Source organism: Carcharodon carcharias, chromosome 20, assembly GCF_017639515.1.
Source record: "Carcharodon carcharias isolate sCarCar2 chromosome 20, sCarCar2.pri, whole genome shotgun sequence".
NCBI lineage: Eukaryota > Metazoa > Chordata > Chondrichthyes > Lamniformes > Lamnidae > Carcharodon > Carcharodon carcharias.
Genome location: NC_054486.1, coordinates 72143757 through 72169181, shown reverse-complemented (window position 1 = coordinate 72169181; position 25425 = coordinate 72143757). Strand labels below are relative to the sequence as shown.

Below are 25425 nucleotides of genomic sequence, written 5' to 3'. Positions count from 1 at the left end.
TCTACATACAAATTTTTCATTCTTTTGCGCCAGTCTATTAATCTCTGTGCCCAAATGTACTTTGGCTCATTATAAGTTTCCACAATCGAGCTAGAGAGCTGTACTTAGAAATTTCTTTACTGTAATTACATTGGTTCAAAACCAATGCAGAATTTTGGATGCAAAGGGAAATGATTTATATGGTTTAATTTCAGTTTTTTTAATTTATCCTAAGACCTGTTTCTTTGTATTTTCATTTGTTCAATATAAGTCAGACTAAAAATTGAAAACTTTCCACAATGCATTTTGTGAAATATGCTGTGCCTAATGTGCATAAATTATAGATGGCTTCATATTTAAAGAAAGAATATATGGCGTGGGTTTGACGATTGTGATTGGATCTAGACTGTTTACACTGATTAATTTCTGCTTGTTTAAGCCCAGCCTTACATTCCATGTAACTATATTACTAGGAAATTTGGATAAAAATAGACATCGGCAAAAAATTCAACAACAAAAGAGAATGTGAATAGCAATAACTGCATAAATTTTACAGTAGTTTCAAATATGCACTGTCTAATTCAAATTTCTGTCTACTTAACTCATCATTTTTGATTGTTGCTGGAACTGCACACTTCTGTGGTTATTTTCCTTTTCTCACCATCCATGGGAGCTATCTGCCCTCACAATCATATTTGTAGGCTTCAGACAGACATTTGGCATTGAAGCAGCCAGGCAGGAAAATATTTTTTAAAAAAAATTACTGCCACCAAATCTAAATTACTGTACTCTTGCTCAAGAAGCTGCTGCCAATTAAACATAATTTGAACCGGTTCCAAATGTGTTTGAACGCAGAACGTATTCCAGATATCTAGCTAAGAAAAAATTATAACAAGTAAACTTAAGGTTTTCTGTACATGACATTCATTTTTAACTCCTTTGATGGTTTTAATGATGTTAGTACCATGCTAAATCTCAGGAAAAGTTCTGGTGATGTGTATAAAAAACATTTCAGGGTCAGGTGCTGTTGAAACTTGGTGGTGGAATTTCCTGCACATTTATTTTATCTGAAATGTGTGCAATCTAGGTGTAAAGCAAACATCCGGCATAGAAGATTAAGGAAACCGTTTTGTACTATGCACAGACACCTGAAAGAGAACATATTGGAGCCACATGTCTACAGCTCCTAATTAATTGTTTCACAAACAATGCCAAGGTTCTGATTTCTAGTCTGAGTAGCAGGTAGCTAGCTGTTAAATGAACCCCCTGTTTACTTGACAGCAACTAGATCTTTAGGCTTATTGGGGAGCATATCTTCAGCAAAATAATACTGTGGCCCAGAATTTGTTGAATGTGTGCGATCTAGGTGTAAAGCACATATAAATGACAGCTCGTTATCAATGTGTAAATTATTCAGCAACTTTCCCCAAGAAAGGGACCCTGTGAATTACAAATCAAGACAAGTTGCTGGGACAATTTACATTGCTTCTTCATTAGCTTCGTGAAAATGGCTTCTTGGCCTTATCTGCCTTCGAGTTTCATGAAGTTTCTGCATTTGCTTATTAAATTCATAGAAAGTGAAGTCCAGTAATTAATAGCAACACAATATTTGTTAATGACTACCAATCAACTTTTCTTGCCTAAAAATGTGAACAGTTAGAACTGTGGAATCTCATTCTTTCAAGTTCCAAATTGTTGACTATCTTAATGTCAAATTAAATAAAAATCTTGCCTGATTGGCATTAAATTCACTCTCTTCCTCCGCAGCCCTGCTTCTAACTGTTGGTCACGTTGTTCACCAAGAGCCCAGATACCCTGTTGTTCTTGCTACATTGTTATCAGTTTGGACTTCAAAAAAAATTATAACCTAAACTTGCATTCCCAAGACTAACTGGGCAAGCCACAAGTTACCCCACTCCAACATAATGTTGTTGATTTATGTCCTTTGGTGAAAACGTTCATTTTCTTGTAAAATACCACACCCTCTACCTTGCTGTCAACAACACAACAGGAAATTTGCTAGTATATCAATTCAGATTACTCCCTGTAGAAGGCCTTTGCTAATGAGTTAGTCACATGGTGTACAATATAAAATTTACTAAAGCTTCATTCAGGAATATAAGTATTAGTAGTTACCTTCTGACGTTACGATTATTTCTCATATCAACTGTATTTCTTCTCATAGTGTCCCAGGTGTATGCAGTGCGAAGCAAAATTTGACTTTCTTACCAGAAAAGTAAGATATTCTACATTTCTTTATATTTGATAAATCAAATAAATAGTTTTTATTCACTTCTATTAAGGGGTCAACATTAAAAATTATGATTCTTTACACACTGAAAAGAAAAATAATACACAATCAAGAAATGCAATAAATTTGAAATCATTTTGGTATCTTTATCCAGAAGCATTGAGTCAAGTGTTGTCAGTAGATCTTTGATTCAAGTAAGAGCTGCTGATCTTTGCACTGTTTTGAAGAGATTTTTCTCAAATCTTATGCGTGGCTGTCAATCACTATTGTGAAATTTCTCTATTAAAGTTAATTTTTGTCAACAGCCTGAGCAACCCAATATATAAAAGAAACTACTATAATAGTTTGCCAGAGGGAACATAAATTGAAGAGATTGTCACTACTGGACCTGACTTGGCAACCCAGTTGTAGCTGGTGTTCTAATGATATCAGGATGTCATCCGCCCATCTAACACTTATAACCATATGTAATGAGACCAGATAAATTGAAACAAAAACCAAGAGGGGGAAATACAGCATTTTTAGTCTGAGCTTAATTATTTCTGTTTTTATTTAAATAGAGTCACTGTCTCTTGCTGCATTGAAATCTTTTGATTAAAGGAGTTAAAAGACCTGCTACCATTCTATTATATAATGATGCTACAAAATAATTTGGCTGTTTCCCACTGATATTTGTACTGCTTGAATTGCTGTTATTTCCCCAACCTTGTCAAGAGACATACCAGTACATAGAGTTTGTGAAATATTTTAAACTGGTGTATCCTGTTCCGCCAAGAAGCTATACATTTTTTGAATACATCTGTAATTTAAATTTTCAGTTTTTGTGAATTTGTTTAATACCCTTGTATGTATTCTAGTAGGATTTTTGATTTATCTTTTAATCCTCTGAACTATTCTGAAATTGTAGCATCACTGCAGAAGATGTGGAAAATGTTTCTGTGACAAATGTTGCAGTAAAAAAGTACCTCTTCCACGAATGTACTTCATAGATCCAGTGCGACAATGTGCCGAATGTGCTCTGGTCTCCCAGAAGGAATATGAGTTCTTTGACAAACAGATCAAGGTGCTCATAAATGGTAAGACTTGCATTACTTGTTATCTCCAAACACGTTTAAAAGGTGTACTGTTTATGACCTATATCATGATTAAAATGTTTTAAAGGTCTTTTGCATAAATATAACTAAATGACGATTATTATGACTTCTGTTAAAATCCTGTTATAATGTAAGTTAAGGTACAGTAATGTATCAGCTTGTAAGGCTACACTTTTTAAAACACAGTTAAAATAATTTGAAACATAGATCTACCTGTAGGTCTTCTAAAGTTTCTGGCAATCAAGATCATGCAGGAAAGTGATGGAAGGGGTCAACAGTGCTATTGAGCAGCACTTGCTTAGCAATAACCTGGTCATTGATGCTCAGTTTGGGTTATGCCAGGGCCACTCATTACAGCATCTGAGCTCATTACAGCCTGGGTTCAAGCATGGACAAAAGAGCTAAACTCCCAAAGTGAGGTAGGAGTGACTGCCCTTGACATCAAGGAGCCCTAGCAAAACTGGAGTCAATGGGAGGCGGGAGCGGGGGGGGGACTCTCCGCTGGTTGAAGTTTTAACTAGCATGAAGGAACATGGTTGTGGTTGTTGGACATCAATCATCTCAGTTCGAGGACATCACTGCAGGAGTTCCTCAGGGTTGTGTTCTAGACCCAATCATTGTCAGCTGCTTCATCAATGACCTTCCTTTCCTTCATAAGATCAGAAGTGGAGATGTTCACTGATGATTGTGCAATGTTCACCATTTGCTGCGACTTGGATACTGAAGCAGCTCCTATCCAAAAATAGCAAGACCTGGACAATATCCGGGCTTGGGCTGATAAGTAGCAAGTATCATTTGCACTATACAAGTGCCAGGCAATGACCATCTCCAACAAGAGAGAATCTTTAACGTTTGCCCTTTGCAATTCAATGGCATTGTCATTGTTGAATTCCCCATGATCAACATCCTCAGGGTTACCATTGACCAGAAACTGAACTGGAGCAGCCACATAAATACTGTGGCTACAAGAGCAGGTCAGAGGCTAGGAATCCTGTGGTGAGAAACTCGCCACATGACTCCCCAAAGCCTGTCCACCCCATCTACAAGCATAAGTCAGGAGTGTGATGGAAAACTCTCCACTTGCCTGGATGAGTGCAGCTCCAACAAAACTCAAGAAGCTTGACACCATCCAGGACAAAGTAGCCTGCTTGATTGGCAGCCCACCCACAAACATTCACTCCCTCCACGACCAGTGCACAGTGGCAGCAGTGTGTACCATTTACAAGATGCACTGTAGGAACTCACCATAGCTCCTTAGACAGCACCTTCCAAACCCTTGACCACTACCATCTAGAAAGACAAAGGCAGCAGACACGTGAGAACACCACCATCTGGAAGTTCCCCTCCAAATCACTCACCATCCTGACATGGAAATATATCATCATTCCTTCACTGTTGTTGGGTCAAAATCCTGGAAATCCCTCCCTAACAGCACTGTGGGTGTACCTACACCACGTGGACTGCAGCAGTTCACGAAGGCAGCTTGCCACCACCTTCTCAAGGGCAGTTAGAGATGAGCAAGAATGCTGGCCCAGCCAGCGATGCTCACATCCCATGAATGAATAAAAGATAACATAATGTCTACATTTGCCAGGTAGCTGCAATTCATGTGGCAATAAATATCAGCAGTTATTATGGTCCAAAATAGCCAAGCCTGGTCCTGTCCTTGCCTAATGTCCACACATTTACACTTCCAGCAAAGAGTTTCTGGATAGATAATAGGAGCTTATTTTATAGCTTAATCTCCATTTCCTTAATCCAGGAGCCCCAAGACCACTAGTTGCTGCTGCAGCTGAGTCCACACCGTGTGGTTTAACTACTCACTGGTTAAACTTGTTGGGTTATTGGGGGCGCTGTTGTTAGTTTTATATAATGAAATTAAACACAGGTTTTATGGATATTTACCAATAATTAGCAATTTAAATGTGTCTTTTAACTCAAACAAATGGAGGTGTAGTTACACCAATTTTGTAGCCAGCAACAAAAGAACAACACTAGATATTCATTACACTTATCTGTACTACATGTGCATTGAAGCAAAACCTTTTTCATTGTAACATCCCCTTCACAGGATATGGGATTTGCGTGAACAGTACAAGAAACTGTGTATCTCTTTGACTAATCAGGTTGATGAATCCTCACTAAGACACCTTGCTCTGAAACAGGAAATATCAGTTGGAATATTTTATTCAAAGTCAAATCATGGACAGAAGGCAAAATAGAGAAGGGGAAAGAAAGATGGGACTCAGAGAGAGAGGAAAAAAATAGAAGTGAGATGAAAAATTTATTCAAATTCATTTTTAAACTTCCAGTAATTAAAATCTGAAGCATTGAGACTCTACACTTAATTTTCAGTGTACCAGAGAGGATGTTTGTCAGTGATTTAAGACAGTTAGATTTGAATGGACAACTTTAAATTTTTCTGATGAATTTAGGTAAGTACTGCAACTTCATGCTGTTCTATGTATTGCAACGCCAAGTCGCTTAGCAAGATACCAGTGCAGCACAGCTTCTGGAGGACTGAAGCATTTCTAACCACAACTTCTTGATTTTTGTGTTTAACCATGTGCAATCGCCTAAAGTGAAGCCCAGCTTTCTTTTTAACAGTAAGCCCTACTATTATTTTTACCACAAAATCTGGGCAGAAGTGTGTTTAATATTGGACAGATGGCTGCAACAGATGGCGACAATTTGTTAATTCTTGTTGCATTTATTGCATTTTTCCTCTTTATTCTTTCTTATATTCTCATCTAAGTATTTGACCTCCCCCCACCCCTACAATGTATATTGTTTCTATTCACACGTTTTTAACTGTTTGTTGCCAAGGGGCTACATTCCTTGTAACTTCGGGTTCCTTAGAAAAAGGTGAAACAATGGGTTGTCGGCTGTCAAACAACCACAGGTAGGTACGTTTTTTATTGAATGTTTTGGTATTAAAATGTCTTCTGTGAATATGGTTTGTGCAATTTTTAAAACAATACACATCTAGAAGTCCAGGAAACAAAAGGTAAACCTGGAAATTTCATTAATGAATGGGCAGAGAGCAAGGCACCAAAATGTTCTAAAGTGCTTAACAGGTGCTTTATAAAACAAAATACGACACTGAGCCACATGAGAAGATATTGGGTCAGATGTCTAAAAGTTTGTTTGATTGAAGATGTAAATTTTGAACATCTTAAGAGTAAAGGTAGAAAGAAAGAAATGGAGAGATTTCGGGGTGGAATTCCAGAGCTTGAGGCCTGGGCATTTGAAGGCACTGTCACTAATGATGGAGCAACACAAAACATGGATTCGCAAGTAGCCAGAATTGAAAAAGTACAGATATCTCGAGGATTATATGAGCTAGAGGAGGTTAGGGATTTGAGGGGTGGTGGCATGGCGAAGCTTTATTGAGTGCCAATGTATGTCAGTGGGACTTGGTGCGAGTTTGGATAGGGACAACAGGGTTTTGGGTGAGATCAAGTTTACCTTTTTGGTTTTGATGAAAGATGATCTTGTCATCTGTGGAGAGTTGCCTGATGCAGAAATTATTTCTTCTCTGAAATAGTGGCGACAGAGTAGGTTAAATGAAGATGTGGCAGAATTGGAAATACCCTTAGAGAGGTAGATGCTGTGTGTTCTGCATTCCTTGAACCACTTGGTAGGAAAAGTGTGAAGGTTGATGATACCTGATCAACATTTAAACAAATTACATTTCTTTGCAACATTTTTTAAAATTGTGAGCATTTTTCTTTAATTCCTAAGCAGTTGTACTAAATTCATGCTTATGGTGAGATGAGCAAAATAGAGGTGGTTCTGCTTGATATTAGCCTTTATTTTGTTGTTTCCCATTTTAAGCAATTTCCATTTTATTATAACTTGCAAAGCTGACACAAGTTTTCACAATTTTGCTGCTTCCACTGATATGTATAAAATAACGGCTTTATTTCTCCATCACATCCAGATCTATATGTGTTCCTCTTTTTTCCCCTCAATTAACCCACACACATCCTTTATCATCTGCAAACTTGGTTACAGTTCCCTTGCTGCTTAAACCAGATCATCGCAGATAGTGGAGGGCAACAGTCCTAACACCGATCCCTGCAGGATTCCACTAGGACCTGGTCCCCAAGGAGATTTTCCACCACAACAAGAGTGCAGCCAGTTCCTTATCCACCAATTCCATGTGCAAATGCTTCTAATTCAAGATGCACAACATGTATCTAAAAGCCTTTTTAGGGAAAAGAAAATGTTTGCTCCTTCAAAGTGATATAGACTGCAGCTAAGCAATGTGTTCCCTGAAACAATGAGTCTCCTTCCACCCAACAAGTGGGTTGGGCAAAAACAGAATTACCTGGAAAAACTCAGCAGGTCTGGCAGCATCGGCGGAGAAGAAAAGAGTTGACGTTTCTAGTCCTCATGACCCTTCGACAGAACTTGAGTTCGAGTCCAAGAAAGAGTTGAAATATAAGCTGGTTTAAGGTGTGTTGGGGAGGGCGGAGAGAGAGAAAGAGAGAGAATTGGAGGGGGTTGGTGTGGTTGTAGGGATAAACAAGCAGTGATAGAAGCAGATTATCAAAAGATGTCACCAACAATAGATATGGTGGGTTGGGCACTATGGAGGCTGTCAGCATATGTGCTCATAAAAGCTGAATTAGCTACTACCAACAACAGATAACCAGATCGAGAACATTTCCTACATAAGTACAAAATATTAACCCAGACAAACACATGGGAAATTACTGATCCAAATGGAAATGCCAATCTCTTTCCTGGGCAAGTAGCAATACTATAAAACATACTATGCTTCGTTTACAAGTAAACCAAAATTGTTATTTTTGGTGACATGTACCTTAAGTAATGTGTATTAATATTTAGTAATAAACCAATTTTGCAGAACATTTTTAATTTAAAAAACATAATTTGAGCCTGTGCATTTTTTCTTTAACAACTCAAAGCAAACATCAGTTAAAGTAGAATAAACATGCACTGATGATTGCAGTTCCAATTGCTGGATTATTTAAATTCATTTTTAATGTTGGGTAATGGAAATTTAATTAGATGAGCCATGTAATATGTGCATAGTAGTTTTGTCCAGACTATCTTTTTCAACAAAGTAGATTTTCCTTGTTCTGAAATGCCAAACAGAATTAGTTTCCTCTTCCCATTGTCTTGCTGAACCCGTACAACTAATTGACACGTTTTGACAATGAGGAAACTGCCAGTTTTAATCTCTGATCTGTGCTGAGTTAGTTGATCTCAGCTGCAGTGTGGTAAGGCTGCTACAGTTGGCATCACTTTTTTTTTGAAGCTGGGAAGAGCAAACTTGGCTTGGATTTTTGCTTCCGCTGCAAAATCATCATGTAGGATTGCGTGAGGACTGCATTGGAATTAGCACAGATGTTTCACGTGGTAGAATAGGTATAACCTGATAACAAATCGTTTCATGTGTTGAAGTATAGCCACTTGGATGAAGTGTTGAGGATTGGCATGCCAGTGATTGAGAAATGGTGAAAGGCTTGTGGGTAAAATCTCTATTTAAGAGAAAACAAAAAAAGCTGTTTTTGTATGACTGGAGTATTGAAAACATTACTCTGAAGCATTTCTCTTGAAATAATAACTTTTTAATTTTTGCTAGGTATCTGTACCTGGATGGAGAAAATCACTTTGAAATCGAGGTTCCCAGAATTATAAGTGTTCAAGTGCTAACTGATGGTTTTACTCCTGGAGGTAAATTTAAGTAGATGCTAGTTGTACAAGTAACTGATTTCAGCAGTAACCTGTTTTTTTTTTTTTGTAGAAAAATTAATTTGCAGAAGTACGGCTTTAAACTTATTGGGTGATAAAAATTAGTGCCCTGATGGACCTTGTACAGTAAATGGCAGAGTATTGTCTTTCAAAGGAGTTACCATGGGTTAAAGCCCCAGCACCAGCTAGATAGATCAGTGTTTTTGTTTAGACAAGTTGAAATACTTCCATAGGGAAGAAAAGTTGATGTGTGGGGCAACATTGATAACGTTGGAAATCAACGGCCAGGAATAACTTTCCCAATTAAAGCACACAACTGAGATTGGAGTTTTGTTTTCAATTAAATTTGGTTAGCTGCTTTTATAGACTGATTATAATGTAGTTAGTGGTGTTTGTATATTGAATTAGATGGTGGAGCTCATATTTTCCTGATAGAATGGCCTGAAACTAATCCTTCTTTTCAATGCCTGCTGCTGCCTATCGTCTTGGTACAGAGAAAGATATTCACACTTACACCAGCCTACTGGAGAACCCGTACATTACAGAAGGTTAGAAGTATGATTGTCATCTTTGCCAACAGCTCATCATGTGCTGATCTCCTTATATATGGCCCTTAGGAGCTTGGCTTGTCATTTACTTTATACTAGATGCCTTGCTGAATGATGCTTTTTCTGTGAGCTGTCCTGCATAGAAGTTGAGTTAACTTGAACTGAGTTGTTGTTAGTGCTGACTTTGTGATGCATTGTAAATTACAAGGCAAACTCCTCAAAATCCTTAATGTGTTTTCCTTTGCTTTAGATTGCACGTGTTATTTGCTAACAGTCTGAAATGGTAGCATTCTGCTTCCAAGTGTATCATGTTAACACCTGTGCTTTATTCCCTCTGTATTTCCACCTAGTCCATCATCCCTTTTGTATATAGTGTTGCCAAAGACTGATAGCTTTGCAGTTATTTTAAACTATTTGAAACTGTTTTAATAGTGGAACCAATTATGAACATGCATAACTAGAAAGCAACTTCAAATGGTTTAGAATAACATGCTTTTTTGTGGGCTGAGATGTAGTTCAGTCGGTGCATATGCAATGTGATGTGTCGAGTTGCATGGACTAAAAAAATCCCAGTTTTCAACCTTGCCTTGTGCTGAGTTAGCCACTTTCAGTCAAGGTCACAGTTATATTCACAATTTGGTCAGGAAGGAGTGAGAGAACACCCAGGGTTCCCATTGGTCATTGATTGCTACTGAACTCCCGATGAATAGAGTGGACTTGGTGAGGAAAGGGTGGAAGCATTTCTGACGACCTTCAGTCACAAAACCCTTTGAACTCATTCTGCACATTTAGACATGAGTGTCCACTTGAGGGCAGTATTAAAAGGTTGCCCATTGATTTTACACATACGTAGTCTTTTAGTTGGGAAAAATCCATTCAAATATTAGTGAAAATAGTAAAATAAATTTTACTAAGATGACACACAGGATGTGCTTTTAAAGTCATGCTCTTTTTGGGTTTTGCAGCCTGTCTGTTCAGTAAATTCAGTTGTACATTCAGTGATTCAGATAACCAGGACTGTCTTCATTAAGCTGAACGAAGTATTTGCATTGCATGTAACACCTAATCAATACTTGAATTATATTTTATACCAAATTGTCTGTCTGATTCATTCAAAATTATTTATTCTAAAATCATTGGACTACTCGCTCTTTCTTTGGCTCACACAGCCACACGTACCTAACGTTAATTGGATCAGAGGAAACAGTTCTGATGATTTTCCAAACCAGGATTGTTATTTCTTTCTCCCCTCTTCTTGCCCATTATTATGTTCCTGAAAAAAAAATCACAACATGTAAAGCAGTTATTCATGGAAACAGAAGTATCATTTAGCTAAGAGGGAAGCCTTCAGGAAAGTTGTAATATTATCTTGTGAAAGTGAATATTTGGGAAAAATTGCTAGGTGGAATGATGCAAAAAAAAATAGTTTGTTTTTAACAGAATTTTAATGGAGTTTGATTTATCTGTACAATTTCAGGAGGTAATACACGTGCCACCGGAATGCTGGTCCAGTATAAAACCTTGGGCTCCCAGGAACCGAAACAACTGAAGTTAAGTGCATCTGACGATTTTAATAGCAACAAGAAGGTGTCTGTTGGCTGGCTGGCTGCTATGCATAAGGTAATGTCTAACAGATCTGCCAGAGTCTTCCTTCAAAGTATTCATTTAAAAAAAAGTTGCTAGAGTCTTCTTTCAATCTGGAGTAACGGTTCTTCACTAGCAAATTAAAAAGTAACTTTAAATACAGCATATTTGAATGTAAAATTAGCTTATACAAGCACTAAAATCAAGCGACATGGGCAGGGTACATGAGGTTCTTAGAACATATCTGGAACTGTTAGCTTAATCCTTAGTTGTATGTTCAGCAAGAGGAAAAATAGTGACCATAATCTAATTAAGTTCACACTGAAAATAGGTAAAAAGAGGATTAAAAATAAAGATGTTGTACTGGAAAATAGCCTATTTCAGTAGAAAGAAAGCAAATAGAACCCAGATAATATAAGAATGTAGAAAATATGAGCAGGAATAGGCTCTTGGCCCCTCAGGCCTATAGAATCATAGAAAGTTTACAGCACAGAAAGAAATCACTTGGCCCATTATGTCTGTGCTGGGCCTGTTCTGCCATTCAGTAAGACCCTGGTTGACCTGATTGTAACCTAACTCCAGTTTCCTGCCTGCCCTCATAACCCTTGTAGATCAAAAACCTGTCTTTCTCAGCCTTGAATATATCGAATTGTCCAGCATCCACTGCTCTCTGGAATAGAGAATTCCAAAGGTCCATGACCTTCTGAGAAGAAGAATTCTTCATCATCATCGTAAATGAGCAACCCCTTATATTCTGAAACATTGCCTCCTAGTTCAAGATTCCCTCAAGGCCAAACATCCTCTCAGCATCTACCCTCTCAAAACTTCTCAAAATCTTATGTTTCAATAAGATCCTCTGTCATTCTTATGAACTCCAATGAGTATAGGCCCAACATGCTCAATCTTTCCTCATAAGACTACCCCTTCATTCCAGGATTCAACCTAGTATAAGTCCTCTGTACTGACTCCAATGCAAGTAAACCCCTCCTTAAATAGGGAGACTAAAATGGTGCAAAATAACTACTTGCTGTATCTGCATACTAACTTTTCGTGTTGTGTAGGGGGACAAAGAGATCCCTCTGTACTGTAGCATTCTGTGGTGTGTCTCCATTTAAATAATACTTTGCTTTCCTATTCTTCCTCCCAAAGTGGACAATCTCTCATTTTACCACATTATACCCCATCTGCCAAAGTTATGCCCACTCATTTAATCAATCTTTATCCCTTTGCAAACTCTTCGTGTTCTCCTCACAACTTGCTTTTCCACTTATCTTTGTATTGTCAGTAAATTTGACTATGCTATATTCGATTCCTTCATCCAGGTCATTAAAATAGATTGTGAATAGTTGACTCCTTGGCATTAATTCCACAATAGGGTTAGCCATTCTGAAAATTATCCATTTTCCTGAATTTCTGTTGGTTAGCCTATCTTCTATCCATATTACTCCCAACACCATGAGAACTTATCTTGTGCAGTAATCTTTTATGTGGTACCTTATCAAATGCCTTTTGGAAACTGCATCGACTAATTCCTGTTTTCCTATCCTGCTTAAGAACTCTAATAAATTTGTCAAACACAATTTCCCTTTCATATAATCAAACATAGCATGGTTTTATAATTTTCTAAATATCCTGCTTTTAATTCCTTAATGTAGTCCAGCATTTTCCCAATAACAAATGTTAAACTAACTTGCATATAGTTTCATGTTTTCTGCCTCGCTTCTTTCTTGAATAGGAGTATTGCATTTGTGGCTTTCCAGTCTACTAGAATTTTTCCAGAACCAGGGAATTTTGGAAGATTGCAGTCAATGCATCCGCTATCTCTCCAGCCACTTCTTTCTTTAAGATCCTAGACATTTGCACCAGCGGCTTGCCAACCTTTAATCCCATTAGTTTGACCAGCATTTTTTCTCTAGTGATAATTGTTTTAAGTTCCTCCTCCTCTTTTGTCCACTGATTTTCCTCAATTGTTGGAATGCTTGTGTCTTCTATCATGAAGATAGATACAAAATATCTGTTCAAAGTCTCCACTGTACCCTTGTTTCTCATTATTAATTATCCAGTCTCTTCTGAGACCAAAGTTTAGCTATTCTCATTTATATACTTATAGAAACTTTTTTTTTATATTTCTTGCTAATTTACTTTTATCTATTTTCTTCCTCTTTATTATTTTCCTACTTACCCTTTCTTGCTTTCTAAATTTTTCCCAATCTTCTGGACTACCACTAATCTTTGCAACATTGAATGCCTTTTCTTTTAATTTGATGCCATCCTTAGTTAGCCATGGATAGTTCCTCCTTTAAGACTCTCATTCTCATTTGAATATAGCTTTGAGAATTATGAAATATCTCCTTAAATATCTGTCACCGCTTCTTGACTGCCTTATCTATTAATCTGTTTTCCCAATCCACTTTAGCCAACTCTGTGTTATTACATGGCAGATGATGTGGTTTTGGTCCATCTGGCACACAAGGGAAACTTGGTTGCGCTTTCACAACAGTTTTGCAATTTGTATTTATTACGAGATGTGTGTACTGAATTCAGAAGTAATGAGTCCACTAAGACCTTTAGAGATTTTTTTTAATTAAAATATTTATTAACAAAATAAAAGATTTCATGCACATACATAATACCACAATTACTACTATAACAAATTCTAAAATTCCTAATTGACCTGACTCCAGGTTACTCACTCCCTTTAAGGCAACAATCCAAAATAGATTTTAGATTTAAAACAAACCCAGCAAGTTAACATAGTATCCACTTGACAATAGAATTCCAAATGGGTTTTTTCCAACTTCAGTTACTTTACATAGCAGACTTATGGGCAAATGGCTGGAGTTGTCTTGACGGCTTTTTCACCCACTGCTATTAGATCTTACATGGCCTTCTCCCATAGTCTTTCATTCTCCTTCATATACGTTTCTCTCTTTTAATATGTAAATTCTATTGTTCCATATGCCTTTGAAACTGTATCTTCCTCATAATATAAAAACTTTCATATTGCCACTATTGTCAGTAACCTTTGGGGGAAAATAAACACACCCCTTAGCCTTGCTTATCTGGCTAGTTGTAAACAGGCTAACATCCCTTTGAAATCCAACAATCCCTTCATTTATCTAGAAGTGCAAATTCCCTTCACACCTTACATGCTAAACCAACATCCATGTTTGTTCATTAGCATGTCAAGCACATTTCTACACCTAGCTTCTTCTGATGATTTCAAGTTTGCAGTCTACTTGACTCCAAATGTAATTAAATCACACAGATAAAACCACGTAAACTTACATCCATTAACCTACTTCACAGTAAACTAGATAAATACTATGAAAATTATTATACTTTTGTCACATCTCCATCCTTGTTGGAACATGAACCGACATAATTTTAAAAGAGAGCTTCAATTTCTTAACCCATCTTACACTACCTATTTTACTTATCTGTTACGAATATATATTTACACACACAAATCCTTTGTGTCAGTCCAGTGCCCATGTTTTTAAATGTCCATTTTCCCTTTGAGTTTTAAACTCTCGACAATCCATCTGCAATTGGATTTTCTCATCCAGCCACATATATAATCTGTAGATTATATGTTAATAATATTTATTAACAAAATAAAAGATTTCAAGCACATACATAGGACTACAATTACTACTATAACAAATCCTAAAATTCCTAATTGACCTGACTCCTGGTTACTCACCCCCTTAAAGGCAACAGTCCAAAATAAATTTTAGATTTAAAACAAACCCAGCAAGTCAACACAGTACCCACTTGACAGTGGAATTCCAAATGTTTTTTCTCCAACTTCAGTTACTTTAATAGCAGACTTATGCGCAAATGGCTAGGGTCGTCTTGACAGCTATTTCACACACTGCTATTAGATCTTACATGGCCTTCTGCCATAGCCTTTCATTCTCCTTCATAGTAATAAACTCTATCTGAAACAGCTGTGCACTTTGGTCTCAGTTTGTCCAGAAACATTAAAGGATTGTGGTCTGCATAAATGATTGTTTCTGACGAATTGTTGGCAGCACTGAGGTTTATGTTGCAATGCTAACATTAGACCCAGAGTTTCCTTTTCAATCGTTGAATATCTTCTCTGTTATACATTCAACTTTCGTGAAAAATATCCTATCGGTTTCTCAATTCCAGTTTCATCATCTTGCAACCGTATAGCACCAATGCTGACATCACTTGCATCAACGGCCAACTTAAATTGCTTGGCATAATTGGGCACTGCCAAAACTGGTGTCACCTAGTCAATACGGTCAAATGCCTTCTGACACTCCTATGTCCATTGAAATTTCTTGTTCTTTTTTAATAACTCAGTCAATAGAGCAACCACACTGCTAAAATTTGGTATAAATTTCCAGTAAAACCTACTCCTGCCCAGAAATCTGTTTCTCATTTTGTTGTAGGCACAGGGAAATACATGATGGCTTTGGCTTTCACATCTCTCGGAGCCACCTTACCATGGCCTGAATGTGTAACTTGCGTTTTTGCAAACTCATTTTTAGTCAAGGTCGTCACCAAGTTAGCTTCTTGCAGTTGATTTACTAATTCTTCCAGATGTTGTAAATGCTCCTCCCACATTTGACTGAAAACTATCAAGTTGTCAATATAAACAGCACAATTACTTAATCCTGCAATTACTTGGTCAGCTTTTGAAATGTTGCTGGTGCATTTTGCATACCAAATAGCATGATTTTAAACTGATATAGTCTAAAAGCCGATATTTCCTTTGTGCTCTTCGATAATGGCACTTGCCAATATCCTTTTGGCAAGTCAATCTTTGTGATACACTTTGTCCCACTTTTTCAATGCAATCTTCCAACTGGTATCGGATATGAATCTGCCTTTGTTACTGCATTCACCTTTTAATAATCCACAGACCATCTTTTTCGGTACTTTCACAATAGGCGAACTTCAGTTAACTGCAACTAAATGATGTCATTTTGAAGCATGAATTCCATTTCTTTCTGTACTTGTGATAACTTTGCTGGACTTAATCCATAAGGATGTTGCCTTATCAAAAATGAATCCCCTACACTTTATATCATGTGTAGCTGAATTTGTCCTCCAGCTTATTCCCACAAATAGCTTTGTGTGACTGCAATAGCTTCTCCAAATCACTTTGACACTTGTCTGGAAGGTAATTCAATATTACATTTAAATTTTCAAGTACCCCCTCATTATTCAGTTTTATTAGAGGAAACTCAATTTCAGAATGCTTCATTTCTACCTCTTTCTCCTTATCTACCACCACTAATACCTCCTTTCGGTCATCTTCCATGTCAAGGTACTTTTTAAGCATATTTACATGACACACCCTCTGCTTCTTTCTTCTATCTGGAGTAGTTATTAAATAATTTACTTCACCCAATTTCTTTTCAATCCTGTAAGGCCCACTAAACCTTGCCTTTAATGATTCACCCAGCACTGGTAACAAAACTAACACTTTTTCCCCCCAGCAACAAAACTACGAGCTGTGGATCTCCTATCTGCCTTTGATTTCATCACTTGCTGTGGTGTCTTTAAATGTTCCCTAGCTAACTCTTATGCTCTGTTTAATCTTCGTCTGAAGTTTGCCACATAATCCAGGAGAGTAGTTTCTGAATTCTTACTAACTTCTCCATGTCCTCTTCCTGAACAATCTTATCAAAGATAGTACCAGCTAATTGAAGTTTAACACCTTTTCCCTGCCTTTTAACAGCTTCTTTCTGTTTCAAGTTGAGTCTGCGATCTTGTTACTACACAATCTGGAAAGAATCCAGGATGCTCTTTCTGCAACACCTCTATTGAGTGCACCTCCACAGGCTGCTCAAATACTGTAGGCATCACCCACATCTGTGACTATATAATTACCTAAAATAAATTGAACCCCTGCAATGGGTAATTTTTCCACTAGTCCAACAATCACCTCACCTGTTTTCCAGTTGCTCTTTAAATTTACCTTCCACAATGGAGTAGGTTTAGCATCTGCATGACCCCCACTTATTATCACATTTTCCTGCAATTCTCCCCCTGAACAACAAATATCACGATCCTATAACATTAACAGTTGAATAGCTCCTGTGTCCCTTGAAATTTTAACATCTTTACCTGCTCCAGCCTGTACATATGGAAAGACTTTCCCTTCACATACAATATCTTAAGACATTTCTGAAACCTGCTCCTCAGAACTCCCTTGGGTAATTTGTTAACATATTCCCACTTCTTTACCTATCACTGATTCTTCCTGCTTTACCTGTACACACTTTTTTTTTGTGCCTGGACCTCAGAACCCACAGTGCTTTTACTTCAGAGCTTTTCTGCATTCCAATTACTGCAACAGATTTTCCCTGTAACCTCCAAAACATTGACTTTGTGTGCCCAACCTTATTATAATGAAAACACCTCAATTTTTGAGTGTCATTTCTACCCTCAGCAGCTTCCTCCTTAGTCTGAGAAAAGACTTCCTGAGAATTTCCAATGACTCCTTCTCTTCCCTGACTACCTACCTTCCTTTTACCTTCCTGCTTTCTATCCTTCTCTGATCTAAAAGGGTGATAAAATAAAATTTTAGATCTATGAACTAACTCGTAATCATCAACTATCTTTGCTACTTGTCTTACTGTTCTAACCCTCTGTTCCTCCACATGAGTTCTTATTACTGAAGGAATTGAATCTTTAAATTCTTCCAAAAGAATTACTTCTCTAAGTGCTGCATATGTTGTCTCTACCTTTTTAATGTCAGTATCCACTGGTCAAAATTACTTTGTTTTACTCTCTCAAAGTCGATATAAGTTTATCCAGGCTGTTTCCTTATATTTCTAAATTTCTGCCTGTATGCCTCAGGAACCAACTCGTATGCACTCAGAACGGACCTTTTTACTACATCATAATCCACCGACACTTCTAACAGTGAAGCATAAATCTCATGAGCTGTACCCACTAACCTAGACAGTAAAAGCAATGTCCAGATTCCTTGTGGCCATTTAATCTGCTTAGCTATCTTCTCAAATGAAATAAAGAATCCCCCACATCCCTTTTTTCAAACTTTGGAAAAGCTTATATAAATGTAAACATCTTCCCACTTGGTTTTAGGTTGAGGGATTTTTCCATCAGGACCTTCCTCAGCATCTGAGATTTTTTTTTAAGTCTAGCTTTTTAAGCCAGTATTTCCTTCTCTCTTTCCTCCATTGCTAACTTCTCCCTCTGGAGGGAGTTTTTGCATTTATATTTCTCTTTGAAATACAGTCTTTTTTTCTCTTTTTCTGCCCTTTTTTTCTTTTTCTGTTGCCTCTGGTTCAACTTTTTTCATTTTCATTACTTGTTCAAGTTCAAGCTTCTTCACTTGTAACTGAAGTCTTACTACCCCCAACTATGACTCACTCGTGCCAGGTATCACTTCCAATTTCAAATGCTGTGCTATCACTTCAACTATGTCTGCTTTCTTTGTCCCTACAAGTAATCACAACTGCAACTTATCCACCAAATCTGTTAACTTACTTTTAGACACTTTTTGTATCCCAATCAGAGTAATATCTTCTACTTCCAAACAAGTTTTAGCCTTGGATACAGCCATTTTGCAGTTCACCACCTCAAAATCCCTCCCACAACTCCTGAATTCAGTGTGCTTCTCATACTCGTAGCCTTAAGATTCAACAACTCCAAACCAACCAAGGAATTTCAAAAATCCCACAAAGAGCCCCCAGTTTTGTTATTGACATGGCAGATATGTGCCAGGCAGACCAAATCCACAAGGGAAACTTGATTACACTATCACAATGGTTTTGCAATTTGTATTTATTACAAGATGAGTGCACTGAATTCAGAAGTAATGAGTCCACCAAGACCTTTAGAAATTTTTTTAAAAATTAAATTAAAATATTTATTAACAAAATAAAAGGTTTCAAGCATACGTAAGACTGCAATTACTTACCACTATAACAAATCCTAAAATTCCTAATTGACCTGAATCCTGGTTACACACCCCCTTTAAGGCAATAGTCCAAAATAGATTTTAGATTTAAAACAAACCCAGCAAGTCAACACCGTACCCACTTGACAGTGGAATTCCAAATTTTTTTTTTCCAACTTCAATTACTTTACATAGCAGACTTATACACAAATGGCTGGAGGCTTCTTGATGGCTGTTTCACACATTCCTATTAGATCTTACATGCCCTTCGTCCATAGCCTTTCATTTTCTTTTTATATATGTCTCTCTCTTTTTAATATGAAAATTCTATTGTTACATATGTATTTGAAACTGTATCTTCCTCTTAAAAACTTTCATGTTGCCAATGTTGTCAGTAGCCTTTGGGGAAAAATAAACACATCCCTTAGCCTTGCTCACCTGGCTAGTTGTAAACAAACTAAGATCCCTTTGAAATCCAACAATTGCCCAGGTATGTTCTATCCACAAAAAGGACACATTCAACCTGGCCAACTAATACCCCATCAGTCCACTCTCAATCTTCAGCAAAGTGATGGAAGGTGTCTTCGATAATGCTATCAAATGGCACTTACACAGCAATAACCTGCTCATTGACACTCAGTTTGGATTCCACCAGGGCCACTCAGCTCCTGACCTCACTACAGCCTTGGTCCAAACATGGGCAAAAGGGCTGAACTCCAGAGGTGAGATGAGAGTGGCTGCCCTTGACATCAAGGCAGCATTTGACCAAGTGTGGCATCGAGGAACCCTAGCAAAACTGGAGTCAATGGGAATTGTGGCAGGGAGAGATGGGGGAAACTCTCCACTGGTTAGAGTCATATATCTAACAGAGGAAGACGGTTGTGGTTGTTGGAGGTCAATCATCTCAGTCCCAGGACATCACTGCAGGAGTTCCTCGGGGTGGAGCCTAGGTCCAACCTTATTCAGCTGCTTCATCATTGACCTTCCCTCCATAAGTTCAGAAGCGGGGATGTTTGTTGATGATTTGGTGTTCGGTACCATTTGCTGCAACTCAGATACTGAAGCAGTCTGTGTCAATTTACAGTAAGACCTAGTAACATTTGCACCACACAAGTGTCAGGCAATGACCATCTCCAACAAGAGAGAGAATCTAACCATCTCTCCATGATAATCATTGGTCTTACCTTTGCATATTCACCCGCCATCATCGTCCTGGGGGTTACCATTGACCAGAAATTGAACTGGACCAGCCATATAAATGCTGTGGCTACAAGAGCAGGTCAGAGGCTTGGAATGTTGTAGCATTCCACCTAACTCCCCAAAGCCTGTCCACCTTCTCTAAGGCACAAATCAGGAGTGTGATGGAATACTTTCCATTTGCTTAGATGAGTGCAGCTCCAACAACACAAGCTCAACACCATCAAGGGCAAAGCAGCCCACTTGATTAGCACCCTATCAACCACCTTAAACATTCACTCCCTCTGCCACTGACAGCAGTGTGTAGGATCTGCAAGATGCACAGCAGCAACTCGCCAAGGCTCTTTTGACACTGCAATACAAACCCATGACCACTACCACCTAAAAGGACAAGGGCAGCAGACCCATGGGGACACCATCATCTGCATGTTCCCCTCAAAGCCACACACCATCCTAACTTGCAACTATTTTGCCATTCCTTCACTGTCACTGGGTCAAACTCCTGGAACTCCCTCCCTAACCCTGGAGTGGGACTTGAACCTGGAGCCTTGTGACTCCAAATGCTATCAACTGAGCCACAGCTGATACTTGGACGGCTGAAAAATATGAGAGTGAAGCAACCTGACAAGATTGGTGTGTTCAGAGTATTAGTGGAAAGATCAAAACTTGGGCAGGGAGGGGAAAGAGAAGTTGTGTTTATTGTAAACCAAAGACTACATAGCTGATCCGAAGTAACCACTTGCTTTTCAAAAGAGGTTGGTGGACTGTTTTGAGACATTCATTGAGACAGACAATGAAGTTTGTCTTGTCTAATAAACTGGCAGATGGAATATGTCCATTTATAATTTTCCATTCTTATTCCTCCATGCTTGGAAGCAGTGATAACTAACTCATGGTGGAGTACTGTTCTACAGCTGGGGCAGGTGCTTGGAGATTATTTGCTAATATTTTTTTACCTGTTCAGGTTGGAATGCGATATGTAGACATCTGTTTTGTTTTAAAGTGCTTAAAATATTCTTTCAATTGATACAGCATATGGCAATCAAACTGATTCTTTTGAAAATTGACTTACAAGAACTTCCAGATGCTGGCCTTGTGTGTCGAATATTTGATCTAGCTTCAGAATTAGATACTGATACTTGTCGATTTTGTGTGAAGTTTTCTTTTTGTAGAAGTAAATACTTATGTTTATAGCACCTTTTACAGCCTCAGGACATCCAAAGTACTTTTGACATGTTGCAATGCAGGAAACATGACAGCTAATTTGCACACAGCAAGCTCATACAAAGAGCAATGAGGCAATGACCAGGTAATCTGTTCCAGTGCTATTAGTTGAGAAATAAATATTGGTCAGGACACTGGGGAGAACTCCCTTGCTCTTTAAATTGCACCATGGGATATTTTATGAGAGTAAAGATGGGCCTGAGTTTAAAGTCTCCGCTGAAAGACAATGATTAATAGTCTTTAACACTCCCATTACTGCACTGAAGTGTTAGCCTAGATTTTGTGCTCAAATCCCTGGAATGAGACTTTACCCACAATCATTTTAGATAATTGCCTAACTACATTTTTGCTGTATGTTTTGTTTTTCCACTTAACCAATTCCTTCCCCATGGCATTAGCAAACCATTATTCTCATTTTCATTTTCAGTTGAAGATGATGACCCATTTTTTTTTTTAAAAATGGAATCTAGTAGCAGTTTCAACTATGTAATTCCCACATCACAACAGATTCCCTGATGGTTAGTCAGCCAGCTACTGACGGGATTTTCCTGTTTAAGATGGAGGAGGAGTGGCAAAGTAGAATGGATTTTGCCAAGTGCTGCTGGGAGGATAGATGCCTCAAGGGTTGTGAATGATAACATGATGTTTGGAGCTTTGGTTGGTTTTGCCTCTTGGTTCCACGTGGAATCTGAAATTTGGTTCTCTTGAGCAATTTTCCAATAGCTGATTTCTTCCATTTAGCTGCTAGTCTGGCTCAGTGGTATCGCTCTTAACTGAGTTAAAATGGTCATGGGTTCAAGCCCCGCTCCAGTGACTTCTTTATGTAATCCAAGTTGATACTGAAGTGCATTACTGTCGGGAGCTTTCTCCAGGATGAGACGTTAAACTGAGACATGCCACAGTTGGACATAAGAGACCCCATGGCACAGAGAAAAGGAGTTCTGTGTCCGAACTAATGTTTACCCCTCAACATCAGTAAATTAGCTTATCTGTGCATTTATCTTGCTATTTTTGGACAGGAGGCTATGTTTCTGCTACAGTGACTGAATTTCATTGATTGTGAAGCAGTTGATATAACTGCAAATTGGCGTCTTTTTTCTTTCTATAGGGTATAACTTTAAAGATGATGTGCCTGTTAAATTGAGGTTTCTCAGAGCAGGAAATAGAACGCCTTTCCATTTCTGCACCAGGCAAAAGTGTCAGCCATGGCTCAGTTGGTAGCAATCTTGGTTGAGTCAAAGTTTATGGGTCAAAACCCTACTCCAGAGACTTCACAAAATTCTAGGCTGACACTCCATTGAGAGGCAGTGCTGCACTGTCACAGGTACCTTTTTTCAAATTTTTACATTAAACCAAGGCCCTATCTGCGTACTAGGCAGGATGTAAAACATCCCAAGGCATTATTTTAAAAAAGAGCAAGGGAGTTACCCCATTGTCGTGATCAATATTTATCCCTCAAATACCATCACAGTTTTGATTATCTGCTCTTCATATTGTTTGTGGGAGCTTAATGGTTCCAAATTGGCTATGTCTCCTACATTATAACAGTGACTACGCTTCAAAAGTACTTACTTGGCTGTAAAATGGGATGTCCTGAGATTATGAAAGGTGTTATATAAATGCCAGTCTATCTTTCTCTATCTTTCATGCTCTTGCAATTTAGGTATAGATAGCAAGATAAAAATAAATTTCAACTTCAATCACAGAAGAGCACTCATATTGCACCAAAATAAATCTTAACCACTATCTGTCCTTATAAGACTTTGAATGAGATTACCAATTTGTACTCAACTGTGGACATTCGTGCTGTCAGCCTGTGACTGCTAATTGTAAATGGCCCAAACTCATTTCACATGGATTCTTCACTGCCATCAGAATGGAGACACTCATTTCACCAGTCTTGGCTGGATTTGAACATTAGTACCAAAGGAGGGAACAATGTGTGAATGCATGATGTTATGTAAAAAAACATTACTGAGCCTGGAGATTAGCTGTGTTTTTCTGCACACCACAGTAAGAGAATGTGTGTTGTATAATGATTCTGAATTAATGATGTGTTTATTGTCCCATGCACTTTCATTTCTCACTACCCCCCTCAACCATCCCCATACCTATCCAAATCCATAGGCTGCCAAGCTTCTATATGAATCAAGAGACCAATAACCATTTTGGAGTTCCTGAAAAATGTCAAGATTGAATGTCAGACTGAAGAGAAATGGGAAGAAACAACATTTTAGCCAGTTTTACTCAGTTTTATCTGCTCACTGATTTGATTACAGTGAGGTTTTCTTAATACTTTTTGTATTAAAGTGATTTTCTGAAAATACTTCTTAGAAAGGATGCGACAAATGTTTCAGGAATATTTTTGGTGCATTGAAGTATTCTTAAAGTATAGTGCAATATGTAGAATTTACATGTTTTAAATGTAACCTTTCACATTTAAATTGAACTTTGCTAAGTATTTTTGTTAAATCTTCCTATTTTTTATCACTAACTGAACTGCAGTGCAAGACTGCTAAAATAAAACACCTTTTTGTTACAGAATGCACTTCTGATGTAGATTGCTTTATTTTATTACATTATCAATATGAAGTATATAAATTTATAAAATTATATTGAGGAAAGTGGGGAAATAAGTACAATTTGCATTAATCTTCAGAAAACTTTAGATTCCAGCTCTGTACTCAGCAGGTGATTTTTGCCTGTAGTGACTGAGGGAAGAAAATGTTTACATTTTAATTTCTTGGCAGGAAGTGCTAAAGTCAGTATGAATGAATATCATCTTCAGTTCCAATTAAAACTTCAGTGTTGCTTGCCTTTTCCCTCCAAAAGTTGAAATTTCATTTTGGTATACCAAAGGAAATACTACATGTACATAGTGAATACTTTGCATAACCATGTCTGTTCCTGTGCTCATACAGCTACTCTGTAAAAGTATTAGAAGATGATGATTAGGGGACTACTTTAATGATTTTAGATTTTCTTAACTTATTTGGTAATTACAATGAATATAATTGGATGTAGTGTGCAAAAAAAATTGAAAGCAACTATGCACACTGCTTTATGCACACTATATGTATTCATAAAACAAAACTACTGTGTGGCTGGATAAAAATAGAAGCTGATCGTTTGCACAGGAAAAGCCTAACCCCTTTAGTTCAGTGGATCACCAATAAATGTAAAGATGGAGATGCCTGTAATAAGCTAGATAGCTCTGAGAAATGACATTTTCAGAAAACTGATGTTAATTTTACACTGATGTTTTCTGTTAGCATGAAATAATTCAGAAAATAGTAACAATGTGATTTGATTTGAGAAAGGGAGTACCAGATTCCTTATCCTGGACAAAATGGGTGTGAAGCTTCTGGTTATGTAGCAGATTGATCTTAATTGAAATATTGCATTGTCAGTTCCTGTATTCATGTTTTATGGATATCTCAGATGAGTGTAATTATTTGAGCACCTGTATAAAACTTATCCATACTCAATAAAATGCAAATATAAACATCAGTACATTCATGTCATGTTTTAATTGGGTTTCTATTATTTTAAATAATGCAATAGAATCCGCTTCATTCTGAACCCTGAGGAATTTATAGCTGAGGACTTTGGCTAGAATTAATGTTGTGAACATACGAATTAGGAACAGGAGTAGGCCACTTAGCCCTTTGAGCCTGCTCCGCCATCCAGTAAGACCATGGCTGATCTGACTGTACCTGTGTACCCATGATGACGTTTCACCTCCTTGTTTATCAAGAATCTATCTACCTCTGCCTTGAAAACATTCAAAGACTCTGCTTCACCTGCCTTCTGAGGGACGAAGTTCCAAAGACTCACCACCATCTGAGAGAGACAATTTCTTCTCTGGCTTAAATGGGCAACAACTTATTTTCAAACTGTGACCCCTAGTTC

The 25425-nt window shown here is 37.7% G+C and overlaps 1 protein-coding gene across 2 annotated transcripts in view; it reads left to right on the top strand.

The window, feature by feature from the left end:
• zfyve21 (zinc finger, FYVE domain containing 21) overlaps positions 1 to 25023 on the top strand; it is a 29846-nt gene extending 4823 nt beyond the window's left edge. Inside the window, exons 2-8 of one of the 2 annotated variants that reach the window (XM_041214423.1) lie at positions 2165 to 2215; positions 3138 to 3306; positions 6151 to 6226; positions 8942 to 9033; positions 9546 to 9599; positions 11077 to 11219; positions 23641 to 25023. In XM_041214423.1, coding sequence (XP_041070357.1) covers positions 2165 to 2215; positions 3138 to 3306; positions 6151 to 6226; positions 8942 to 9033; positions 9546 to 9599; positions 11077 to 11219; positions 23641 to 23676 — 621 coding nt within the window. In that variant the 3' untranslated portion in view covers positions 23677 to 25023. The remainder of the gene's footprint in view (positions 1 to 2164; positions 2216 to 3137; positions 3307 to 6150; positions 6227 to 8941; positions 9034 to 9545; positions 9600 to 11076; positions 11220 to 23640) is intronic. The other variant, XM_041214425.1, reaches the window with a different exon arrangement.
• Positions 25024 to 25425: the final 402 nt, after the last annotated feature.